The sequence below is a fragment of the Myxine glutinosa genome, chromosome 4 (assembly GCF_964187855.1).
Source record: "Myxine glutinosa chromosome 4, kmMyxGlut1.1, whole genome shotgun sequence".
Lineage (NCBI taxonomy): Eukaryota > Metazoa > Chordata > Myxini > Myxiniformes > Myxinidae > Myxine > Myxine glutinosa.
In genome coordinates this window covers 79,461,891-79,475,151 of record NC_136264.1, presented here as the reverse complement: position 1 = coordinate 79,475,151, position 13,261 = coordinate 79,461,891, and the positions used below count along the sequence as shown (strand labels likewise).

At 44.1% G+C, this 13,261-nt stretch overlaps 1 protein-coding gene across 8 annotated transcripts in view; it reads right to left on the bottom strand.

Moving 5' to 3' along the window:
• HUWE1 (HECT, UBA and WWE domain containing E3 ubiquitin protein ligase 1) overlaps positions 1–13,261 on the bottom strand; it is a 334,325-nt gene that overhangs the window by 82,288 nt on the left and 238,776 nt on the right. For all 8 annotated transcript variants that reach the window (XM_068112748.2, XM_068112754.2, XM_068112750.2 and 5 more), the window contains 3 exons: positions 5,975–6,064; positions 3,614–3,765; positions 3,355–3,391 (listed from right to left, as the gene is read on the bottom strand). In XM_068112748.2, the coding sequence (XP_067968849.2) occupies positions 3,355–3,391; positions 3,614–3,765; positions 5,975–6,064 (279 nt within the window). The remainder of the gene's footprint in view (positions 1–3,354; positions 3,392–3,613; positions 3,766–5,974; positions 6,065–13,261) is intronic.

The window sequence follows — 13,261 nt, the reverse complement described above, 5'->3', positions numbered from 1 at the left end:
TCCTTCTGCATTCATTTCCATCACTCTTCTCAACCAGTCACTTTCATCCTTCCTCAGCACATGACCAAGCCATCTCAACCTGTTCCTCTTCACAGCATCAATCACAGGCTCTATTCCCATCATCTTTCGCAATTCATCATTTGTCTTCCTCTCTCTCAACGATACTCCACACATCCACCAAACCATTCGCATTTCCACTCTTTCCAGCCTTCGTTGCTGCTCTACGTTCATTACCCATGTCTCACTCCCATAAATTATAACACCTCTCACACATGCAGCACACATGCAGCATACCCTTCAGCTTCAACGACACTCCCCTCCTCATCAGCACGCCACTCAGTTCCCGAAACTTATTCCATGCACATCTCTCTTGCAACCGTTGCCGAGTCTGATCCACCTTCTCCATTCAGCATGTCTCCGAGGTAGCAAAATGTTTTCACACCTTCCAGCTTCATGCCGTCTCCAATATCCAACTCAACATTTCCTCCATCTGCAGCTCCCTCTGTGCACACCTTACATTTGAATGTAGCTGCCACACTGGTTAATGACCCTCTCAGACCACTACATTTTGATGAACCCACTCAGCGCACATTGTACATTGAATGGAGGTCACTCCGACACCCTTCCTGCACACAGCACACGGCCACTTCCCAGTTCTTTCCACCTCACCACATGCTTTACCACTTGCCATCACCTTCGTCTTTCCTATATTCACCTTCAGACCTTTTGTCTCCATACATTCCTTCCACTTGTTCATCTTTTCCTTCAGTCCATCCATACTTTCCGCAATCAACACCAGATCATCTGCATACAACAACTCCCACGGTAAACCCTCCTTTACGTTCTGAGCCAGCACCTCCATCACAGCTACAAATAGTAGTGGAGTTAGTACCGACCCCTGATGCACTCCCACCTTCACCTCAAACTCACCACTGTTCCCGTCCTTCGTCCTTACAGCTGTGCGCGCTCTTTTGTACATTGCCATCACTACTCTGATCAACCATTCCTCCAGTCCTAACTTCCTCAATGCCCATGTCAATACTTCACGTGGAACCCTATCGGATGCTTTCTCCAGATCAACAAACCCAAGAAACAACTTCTTCCTCTTCTCCATGTACTTCTGCAACTGCCTCACCACACAGCTGACTCCAAACGTGAAAAGGCTGAATGCCTAAACTCTGTGTTTGCCTCAAAATATTGTGTCCCAAACCCGTCTCTCTGTACCCACCTTACCCAGTCGTACGCAGCTGCTCCTGGACTCTGTGTCCTTCTCTCCCGACAAGGTGGAGAAGTTTCTGTCAAACCTCGACTCTGATTCTGCAACTGGACCAGACGGCATCAGCCCACAGGTCCTCAAATCCTGCTCTGCCACTCTTTCACACTCTCTCTCAATTCTCTTCACCCTCTCTTTTGCTCAAGGTCATCTGCAATCAGCTTGGAAATCAGCCAACATTACCATTTTACACAAAAAAGATGCAAAAACAGATCCTTGCAACTAAAGACCAATCAGCTAGGTCCCAATCATCAGCAAGGTCATGGAATCCATCATCGCTTCAGACATTAAATCCTTCCTCTTCTCCAATGGCTTGATCTCTGATCATCAATTTGGATTCAGACCAGGTCACTCTACTCTGGACATGCTGCTTCTGCTGTCTCAACAAAGGATGGAGGTCCTCAATGCCAAACAGAAAATCAGAGCCGTCTCCCTTGACATATCTCATGCCTTCGATACCACACCCTGCTCACCAAACTCTCCTCTTGTGATATCCATGGAAATCTCCACGCATGGCTCTAGGACTTTCTCTCCGGTCGCAGTCAACGTGTGGCCCTGAATGGAATTCTCTCATCTCCCCTTCCTGTTCAGGCTACAGTTCCTCAAGGCAGTGTTCTGAGTCCTGTGCTTTTTCTGGTCTTCATCAATAATATCTCCGACTCTGGAAAATCCTCTTTATCTCTTTGCTGATTACTGCACTCTCTGCTGCGCCATATCTCAACCCTCAGATTGGCAGGCTGCAGCTTCTTCACTCTCTGCAGACCGAGACAAAATCACAAACTGGTCAAACAAGTGGAACATGTCTTTCAATCCTGACAAATCTCACACTCTTACGATGTCTCTCCGAAAAGACCGTCTGGAAAACCCTCCCATTTACTTTCTCAACAATCCTCTCGAAGAAGTGCTGTCACTCAAGCTTTTGGCTCTCACTATCAGCCATGACTTTCCTGGGAAAACCACATTTCCAAGCTGGCCCCCAAAGCCAGGCGCTGACTGGGCATCCTCCGTCGTGCGAAGTCCGTCTTTGGCACCTCTCAGTTCTTCACCACATACAAAGCTTTCATCTGCAGCTTGATGGAGTACTGCTGCTCTCCCCTCTGAGCTGGTGCTCCTGCCTCACACCTAGCTCGGATGCTCCTGCCTTTCGGACTTGTGGATTTTTTTTGAAACTACCTCAGTTCATCCTCTCCTTCTCTCCTTCATTCATTCATTCATACCTCAGTTCATCCCAGATGGGGAAAGAGGGCAGGGGAAGTGGGTGATTCGCATTTTTGAAATTCTTCTGCTGAAATGCTTAATCCCTCAAGGGAGCTTAGGTGAGGTAATACGGTATGCATAAAGTGAAGGTGCAGCTGTCAATGCGAAGTGAAATTTGTTTATTGATTACTGCTATTTTTGGCTTTTCCCTAAAGTTAGAGAGAAATCTATTGCTAATATATTACTGATCAGTGGTGATGATAATTTAGGAATTTTGCAAAGCAAAAAAAAAGGTAGAAACAATCAGATGCTTTCAAGCGCAGATAAATTAGAAGGGTGGAGGTAGAGGGAGGCATTGGCCTACATCACGCTCAGCAGCTAAAATATGGATCCGTGCAGCATTGAAAGGCTTTGCAGGAAAATAAATGGGAGAACAAAGAATGCTGGCTTCTGCAAGCTTGAGCTTTCAGCAGGATGGCGTTGGAAAACCCAGGGAAAGGCAGTAGGTTGTATAGTTATCTCCTTTTGCTGGACAACATCCCTGTCCGCACAACTACATAACCTACTACCTCACCCCGGGAAATCTCAACATTTTCGTATCCACTCCAATGGAAGTCTTCTTATGCTTGTGTGGATCGGCAACCAGCAAGCAATTCTTGAAAGTTCTTTCGCACAAGTTGCATATCAATCTCGATGAAAGTCAATGAAAAATTATTGTAATAAATAGTTCAAAGAATAAAAATCTCTCCCTCTTAGACCTTCACAAAAGCCTTACTTACCAATGCCTACAAAATATAAGAACACAAATTCCTACCCTCCCACCTTTCCAATCCCCCCTTTCCCCCCCCCCCCCCCCCCTTCCACCCCCAAAAAAACGTTGTTACCTGTGGAGTTCGAGCTTGAGACAGAAACGTCAACAATCTGGAAACAAATGTCAAAAGTCAGTAAACATAAGTTGTTGAAATAACTTGTGCTCTGTAGCATCAACTAAACAATGCCAACTATAAAGAAGACACGTTTTCCACTTTCAACATTTTGTTGCAAGTGAGACAAGCAATGTCATAATATAAGCCAACATGTTGGTGAAAGGTTCATTTTTAACAAAAAAGGGTCAGTTTTGGGTTCCAATTACACAGCCTTTACCTGCGTGCTATCGCTCTCTTGTTCCTCACGGGACTTGGCTTCAGCTTTGCGAGCCTCCTCCTCAGCTATCTGCTGCCGACGTTTCTCCCTGCGTTCCTCCAGTTCTTCATCTCTAATTGCCTCCAGTTGTTGAATTATGGGAAGCTTCACAACTGCAAAAAAATAAGAAATCACTACAACAAAATGTTTTCAAATTAAACATTATACAAGCCAAATAAATAAATAAATGCCATAATATCAAAGTTACTTTATTTTCAGGTCAAGGTTTCCCAACTGCCTTTTACTCTGTAAACACTGACAATGATAAACACTACGTGTGCCATGACACCGCTCTACAAACATGCAGAAAATAACCTCAATTGTATGAAAATACCATTGTAAAATATTTGGTTGAATAAACCCAAAAGTGAAAGAGCAGCAGATTTGCTTCAACCCCCCAAAATTAATTAAAATATCACATGACAAAGCAGCTGACATTTTGCCTTGCGTTTGCGACAGCTGACAAAAGAAAAATAGGGCTGAGGGTTCTGAAGCTCACCTGGATCAGAAGCAAGTCACTCATACCATACCCTCTCTTGACCCTTTGACCCTGATTTTTTTTTTTTAATGCCATGAACAAACTTTGGCACATCACAGGGGAAGAGGGGTTTAATCAAAATTGTGTGTGGAGTTTCGGAGAAGAGAGCAAATACCTATTTCGGGAGACAGAGAGGAGGGGGGTCAAGCTCAACCCTCCCCCCCCCCCCCCAACCACCCCCACACATCTCCTTAGATGCTGATTTTTTTATGCCGTGAACAAACTTTGGCACATCACAGGTGATGAAAGTTGTGGTCAAGATCAATTGAAATTGTGTGTGTAGTTTCGGAGAAAAAAAAGCAAATACATATTTTATGGGGCAACCCCACTGTATACCCCCTTATATCCCAATTTTTTCTTAATGTCACGAACAAACTTTGGTACATCACTGGTGATGAAGGTTGTGGTCACGATTCATCGAAAATGTGTGTGTAGTTTCGGAGAAAAAGAAAATACATATTTTGGGGAGCAACCCCTCCCCCTCCCCCCTTTTCCATTGAAAATGCCCTGGCACACTCGGATGGCTCAGGAACCCAGCACCACCCGCCCAGGCACACTCGGACATCGCCCAGACACACTTTGAGACCGCTGACCAAATGAACGACGAATGCTTGGTTAGACATCCATAGCGGGTTGACCAGGTGTCCTGAATGTTGCAGTATCGCCATGTTTCAAACTATCCCAGGAAGCCATTTGTGTCTGTAGTAGTGCCCCACAATCCTGTCCATGCTGTACCGTGTCAATGTCCCGCCCAAGTGAAGGGGAGAGGGAAGGGCGGTGGTGATGAGATCAGTTGCCGGCAGGACATCACAGGTGTTTGATTCACCGCTCAAATCGCCCGTGCCCATATGCTGTTACTCGGTTGAGAGGTCATACAGTTTTGAGCAATGGCTGTTTCTTCCACTTAATTGTGGGATTGGCATCCTCTCTCAATTGTAGCGGATAACAAGATCTTTAGCCATCTCTGTTGTTTCATAACAGTGCTCTGTAAAATGTTCTGAGCACAAAAGCGACCATTTTGTAGGTCCAATCCACACTCGGATTTTTTTTCTTTTCGTACAGACCTCATACAATTTCTAGCAACCCTCAGATCTTTCGGCCATAGGTGTAGCATGAAAGCATCTCGGTTTGTATTACTATAACCACCAAGGACGCATCGATCCGGCACATTTGTAGAAAATCAAAAATTATTTACCGTTTGAGTTAAATCATACAGCCCATAAACAGCCCATAAACAGTACGGATATAGCAGTCGAATTCAGAGTGCGACGTCACGGCTAAATGTGAAGAAGATTTATACTTTTAATCGCAAAATTACGTACTTTATAAAGCGGCAATCGGAAAAAGACATCATATCTATGTTGTATCAAGAGATAGATTCGGGTTGAGGTGGTCTGAGCACTTGGGTTCCCCTTTCGGGGAAAGGGTGCGACAGATTGTCTGAAAGTCCCACCAAAATAATGACAAGTATGCTAAGTCACGAAACGTATTTAATCAATCATTTGTGGGTTTTCGTGTCCATGTGTAGGGTTGCCCCTTATAGAGGCACCCATTTTCATTCATTGGATACACCACACCAAGCAAACAGACACACTCATGCGCAAACACATGCACACATGCAAAGACAGACAAGCACGCAAACAAAGACAGACACACGCGCAAACAAACAAAAAGCAGGCGAAGACAGACAGAGACACGCACACAAACAGACCGACAGACAGACAGACAGACACGCACACAAACATGGCAATAAAACAAAGAATCATATATGACAAAGTATTTACCTGCGACACAATCATGTGTATTCTCTCCATCAAGTACGCGGCACTCCTCCATCCAACGAGACAGAGCTGTTGGGATGCTCGCTAAGGTGCCTGTGAAGCAAACATCACAAGATTACCGAAACTACATGAGTAACTATACTAGTTCTATACGAGATACTAACTATACTAGAAAATAACTACCATATATTTTGGCATACAAGTCGATACTTTTTTTCCTGGAAGTCTGGAACTCAACTTGTACTCGGAATCCACTCATCTATGGTTTAAGACATTGAATTACATAAATGAAAAAAAAGATTACAATGTGATATTTTCTGAAATAAATTGTATAGTTGTTAATTTAAAGGACGACAGAAATCATTGCCCAGAACATTTGCCGATTCGGTGAGCAATTAAATGTTAATCTGCTCACTGGCGCCTACAAAATTATCCAATCAATAACGAGAGCACACACTAACCATTACGTTTGATCCATCCCTTTCAATCCTAATCATATGACATCTCCAAATGCCATCCTTACTACATTATCTCCAAATGCCTCCTGTAAAGTCACGCAAGTCATACATGGCAGCTTTTAAATTGGAAGTTTTTAAGTTTACTGAGGAAAATAGCGAGAGTATGGCTGCGTACAGGAAATGAGATGTCAGCAAGAAAATTGTTCGGGCTGACGTAAAAGCAAAGGATACATTGTGGACGACCAAGAAAAGTAATCGCAGCTGCAAAGCTAGGTGGACAAACATTGAGGATAAGTTGGAGGAATATGTGCTGACTCGGGAATATGTGCTGCCAATTGGCGAGGAGTTAACACGGTGCAGCTGAGACTACAGGCCAAACAAATTGCAACTGATTTGGGAGTTGAAAGTTTCAGAAGTGATCCTATGTGGTGCTTCAGGTTTATATGTAGTAAAGGACTGTGTATGAGGCAGCACATGGCTATGGCACAAAGACTTCATGAGGATTTGGAGAAGTTGGACAACTTCCATGAATCCATACAGACTAAGATCCGGGATGACAATTTGGATATGTCGAACATAATCAACAATCACGAGGTGCAGTTGACATTCGAGATTCGAATGAACAGAACAGTCGAGTCCAAGAGGAAGGAAACTGTTACTATCATGACTACGGGCCATGAAAAGTCGAATTTCACAGTGGTTCTTTCGTGTTCAGCAGATGGCTGGAAGTTACCCCCACTGGTCATTTTTCAGAGAAAGACGATGCCAAAAGAGTTTTCCAATGGTGTTATTGTAGAGGTGAATCCCAAAGGTTGCATGGACAACGACATGATGGAAAAGTGGCTGGAAACACGTTACTTGCATCGGTCTGGTGAATTTTTTTTCTCAAGAGAATCTATGCTCATCGCCGACTCTATGCACACACATACAAGGCATGAGACGATGGCTATGTTCAAAAGAAAGAAGACCGTTTCGGCATCATCCCTGGGGTAATGACCAAGTTGTTGCAGCCACTGGCCATTTCCTTAATCGTTGGCTCAAGGCTGAGCTCCGGATGACGTGGGAGAATTGGATTACCACAGATGAACATGGTTTCACCAACACAAGACATATGCATCATGCTTCCTTTGCCGAGGTAGTTCAGTGGATCAAGGATGCATGGGACAGTGTGCGTGAGGCTGTCATTGTTAAGGGCTTTGACGAGGCAGATATCATCAAAAGACCAAAGGAGCCTGAGGGCAATGGACATGGAGACCAAGGATGAGAGCAACCCACCTGCATGACCCCTGAGCTCACTGCCATATTCAATTTTGATGTGGAAGACAAGGAATTTGATGGCTTCTCAGATGTCAAGTGTGTATGTAGTGTATTGCTGTGAACTATGACCATATCCAACATGTTGAGACAGTGCTGAGTGATTAAAACGCTTTCAATGATCAAAATGTGCTTCTGTTCCATTAAGTGTCAGGTGTTCATTTTTATGAAGAAGTAGTGAACTGAAACAAAATGGAATGTGTTGTAAGCAAGTGCTGCTAATTCTGGAACTTGTTTTATATATTGTTACATTTGTAGGGGGTAGGCAGTGATTACTTTAGTCCAGGTAGATTTGTATAGGTAGGTGCTCCGAATGTCATGTAGAAACCTTGATGTAAAAAGTACTTGTTTAGACCGTGTGTTCGGATTAAGCTTGTATATTCGTCCCCATCACAAGGGCGCGGGGTATGTTATTTAGCTCAGAGATTATGTTAATTAATTCCCTGTATGTTGTTCCCTCTGTAATTTATCCCTATGCCCCTTATGGCACCGCATTAGACATTAGTTAAAATCGCCCATTAACTTCATTAATTAATAATAAAAACCACCGGAAGCCAGGCATGAACAAGACCGCTGGCGCCGCAGCTGCTACATCACTGCAAGGACAGGCAGGCCGAAGGCCACGCCCTAGAGAGCCGTGATTGGTCGGGGCATTGAGTGACAGAGAGGATTGATAAGATGGGACTGAACTGATCGATGAAGAGGACTTATGACGCCAGAGCGGGGCAGACAAAATACGAGCGAGGCAAAGATTTTGTCTCTCTTGGGTCCGGACTTTGGTGGAGACGGTTGTGCGCTGACGATTCTCCCCCCTTCTTCACGTTCTGGACCTCGGTGCGGGCGACAGTGTGCCGAGACCTTGCTGGGGATTGTGAGGAGGCCGAGTTACGAACCAAGAGCTGGGAACAAGCAGCTGCGAGACGACCCCTGTTCGCTTCGCGCTCGACGAGGACAGGAGTGAGAGGACGCTCGGTGAGGCCTAGCAGCGCGCGAACGAGCGGACGGCCGCCTTCTTCCCGCCAAGAACAGAGCCGGGTCCAGACTGCGCGCTTGGGGCCGACAATTCTTCACGAGATCCCCCACCAGTGATCAGAGCTAAGTGCACGAAATAACCACACAGTTATTTTATATATCGTTATCTCTCCATGTGTCCGTGGTTGGGTCGGTTGCGGGAGCGCTCCGTATCTTACTATAATTCACCAAATGTCTGTAAGTCCGTCCGTCCGTTCGTCCGTAGGTACCGAAAAAACAGCTGAACTGATCGCAACGATATTTTGGGTGGGTAATCCTAGAATCCCCTGGAGTAAAATAGGGTATATTGTTTCTCAAATTTTTCCAAGTTTTCCAATTTTCCAGTTTTTCCATACATGATGGCATAATATTTACCGATATGAACAGTGATGTGGCTTTTGTTGAAATTCTACGTATGAGTAGATCGACTCCTGACGAACTCTTCCGATATAAACGTGTGGCTCCGAAGTAACACGGCAGCGTGTGCAAAGTGACTGAGAAGCAGGTGTAGCGGCCGCGTTCCGTGTTACAGATTCGGCGCGCACTCTTCACACATAAACTTGCGCCTGAGAAAGACGTGTAGCGGCCGCTTCCGTTTTGCAGAATTCAATCTTTTTTCAAAATGGGCGCCATGTACTGTTTAGATTTTGATTATTTGCGTGTGATAGATATGATTCAACGGATGTTTATATGAATCGTTTAAAAAAATTTTTAAAGCCTTCAATTTCTGATATTTTGCCTTTTCATTTGGGTTTCCCAATTGAAGCCCCGCCCGTAGGGCGGGTACCGTTGCTAGTATAGGAAATTTACTTTTGCCGTGTTTTATTTTGTACCGGCATTTCTTTGAATAAACCTGTTATTTTTGTACATTTTAAATCCGTTTTCGTTTGAGTTATGTTTTGCAGGTTTGAGGACTGCCGGTAGGATCCGAGCAGGTAAGTGCTCTTCAGCATCCCCCTCCTCCTCTCCCCCTCCACCCCCCCCCTCCCCCCTCTCCCGTGTATCAACTACGCCACATTTTGAACTGAGTGCGAGTAAAGCTTGTTTGGCCTTCCGTGCTACCCCAAGGTGTTCATCAAGGGTAGTCACACAATATACGATACCTCTATGACAACAAACATGTTGAAAACCATTTATATTCCTAATTTATCTGAAAGCATATCCCACAAAGTAATTCGAATAATATGCACAACACAGCTCATTGATATTCATGACCCTGGAAGTACCGACAGTGTCGGGGATGACATGCGCCGAAATGGAGTGCTCAGTTTTCACTTCGTTTTTGATGACTTGCCAAATCAAAGATGTTTCAAGTATATTGGTTGGTCTTGTGCATTATTCTGTCTGTCTGTTTGTCTGTCTGTCTGTCTGTCTGTCTGTCTGTCTGTCTGTCGCCTACAGGTCACAATTTTCAACCGATCTTCACAAAACTTCACCAAATGGTGGATAGAGTTGGTCATAAGCAAGAAGCCTATTGTTTTGGGGTCAAATGTCAATAGGTCAATATATGTAGGCCAAAGGTCAGCAACTTTGTCAAATTTCTAAAATCCTCAACTTTAATCTGATTGACATGGAATTTTAAGAGGATTTGCATATATCTGGTCACTGAATTCAATCACCAATTATATTTTAGGTCAACATAGGCCAAAAGGTCAACATAGCCTATTGATTTTGAGGTCAAAGGTCATCTTGAGGTCAAATTTCAAAAATCATAAATTTTCATCTGAAACCGTCAGTTTTCATTCGATTGACTTGAAAATTAAACAGCAATTGCATCATGCCTTACTGAATTGGAAAACCAACTATGCTTGATGTCAAAAGGTCAAAGGTCAACTCAAGGTCAAGCTTCCAATATCAATTTTCATCTGAAAAATCATCAATTCTATTCCGATTGACCGGAGCTTTGATGGAGATTGTCAATTTTAATCTTAATGAAATGGACAATTTGATGTATCCATGGCAACCTTTTTTGGGGTAAGGGGTGGATTTTGCAAGCATCCTGCTCTGCCATGACGTCTTCTTGTTTGTTAGTCCGGGCGATATCTCACACATAATTTGAGCTAGGAAGCTGAAATTTGGGCATAATAGTGAGAACGTGCTTTGGAAAAGGGTGGTTTTTTTTCTTTTTTGATCAATCAATTAATTGATTAATATAGATTTATTAAGTACTTATTTATTTTCTTTCTCATCTGGGCATTGTGTGATGTGATGGGGGTGAGTTGCTTGAAGGATGAAGTGGGACAAATCGTTGTGGACCCAGATGGAATTAAAGGAAGATGGAAGAGATATAGGGAAATGCTGTTGAATCCAGATAATGAATGGGATGGCAACAGAGAGTAACCCAGTTTTAGGACCGGCAGAGAAGATAACTGAGAAGGAAGTTGAGGAAGTGATAAAAGCAATGAAGAGGAGAAAGCGAGAGGGCCAACGGGAGTTGTGGGAGATGTGTTGAGGGCAGCAGGAAGTTGGGGTGTGAAGAGAATCACAGAGATCTGTAATCTGGTGGTGAAAGAAGGCCGCGTTCCAGTGGATTGGGAACTGAGTACCCTCGTCCCTCTATACAAGGGGAAAGGTGAACCTCTGGACTGTGGCTCGTATCGAGCGACAGTTATTGGAGCATGGAATAAAGGTATTGGAAAGGGTGTTGGAGAGGAGTACAAGGAAGAAAGTGAAGATCGATGAAATGCAGTTTGGATTTATGCCAGGAAGAGGAACGACAGAGGCGCTTTTTATTGTAAGGCAGTTGCAGGAGAAGTACATGGAGAAGAGGAAGAAGTTGTTTCTTGGGTTTGTTGATCTAGAGAAAGCATTTGATAGGGCTCCACACGAAGTAGTGACATGGGCATTGAGGAAGTTAGGAGTGGAGGAATGGTTGATCAGAGTAGTGATGGCAATGTACGAAAGAGCGCGCACAGCTAAGGACGAAGGACGGGAACAGTGGTGAGTTGGAGGTGAAGGTGGGAGTGCATCAGGGGTCGGTACGAAGTCCACTACTATTTGTAGCTGTGATGGAGGTGCTGGCTCGGAACGTAAAGGAGGGTTTATCATGGGAGTTGTTGTATGCAGATGATCTGGTGTTGATTGCAGAAAGCATGGATGGACTGAAGCAGAAGATGAACGAGTGGAAGGAATGAATGTATGGAGACAAAAGGTCTGAAGGTGAATATCAGAAAAACGAAGGTGATGGCGAGTGGTAAAGCATGTGGTGAGGTGGGAAGAACTGGGAAGTGGTCGTGTGTTGTGTGCAGGAAGGGTGTCGGAGTGAACTCCATTCAATGTACAATGTGCGCTGAGTGGGTTCATCAAAAATGTAGTGGTTTGAGAAGGTCATTAACCAGTGTGGCAGCTACATTCAAGTGTAAGGTGTGCACAGAGGGAGCTGCAGATGGAGGAAATGTTGAGTTGTATTTTGGAGATGGCATGAAGCTGGAAGGTGTGAAAACATTTTGCTACCTTGGAGACATGTTGAATGGAGATGTGGATCAGACTCGGCAACGGTTGCTGGAGTGAGATGTGCATGGAAGAAGTTTCGGGAACTGAGTGGCGTGCTGACGAGGAGGGGAGTGTCGTTGAAGCTGAAGGGAAAGGTGTATGCTGCATGTGTGACAACTGTTATGATTTATGGGAGCGAGACATGGGCAATGAACATAGAGCAGCAACGGAGGCTGGAAAGGCGAATGGTTCGGTGGAAGTGTGGAGTAGCGTTGAGAGAGAGATGAAGACAAATGATGAATTGCGAAAGATGATGGGAATAGAGCCTGTGATGGATGCTGTGAAGAGAAACAGGTTGAGATGGTGTGTTGAGGAAGGATGAAAGTGACTGGTTGAGAAGAGTGATGGAAATGAATGTAGAAGGAAGTAGATGACGGGGAAGACCGAGAAAGACTTGGCTAAAGATGATGGAAGAAGAAATGCAGGCAAAGGGGTTAACAAGGGGAGATGCAGAAAATAGGGCAAAATGGAGAAGATTGTCATGGGGCAAGGCTAACCTCCACTCTAGCAGGGAAAATGGCCTCAACATGCCTGTTGTGTGTGTTGTCATCTGGGCATTATCTCAGACACCTTTTGAGCTAGAAAGCTGATATTTGGGCATGACAGTGAGCAAGTAATTTGGCTGTAAAGGGTATTTTTGATTTATTGACTTATTGATTAATCAATTAATCGATTCATAATTTAATTATTTGATTAATCGATTCATTATTTTTCGAAACGTTAGATTCAGATGAAGCAGTGATGGTTTCGGTAGGCTATTAGCCAATTGATTAAGAAATTTATTATTTTACGATAACTTGTTTATTTTAATTACACAATTAATCAATCAATTATTGTGCACCTCTCCCCTCCCAATTCCATCTCCATGTGCTTCATGACATCATTGCCGGCTGCCTAAGGCGCCTCGGCAATGTCGCATGCTTGTGGATATGTTATTTATTTATTTGGCATGGGGGTGGTGCACTTTGAATGCAACTCCACTTGTTTTGGTTGTTTTCATTGAGCAGATATAATA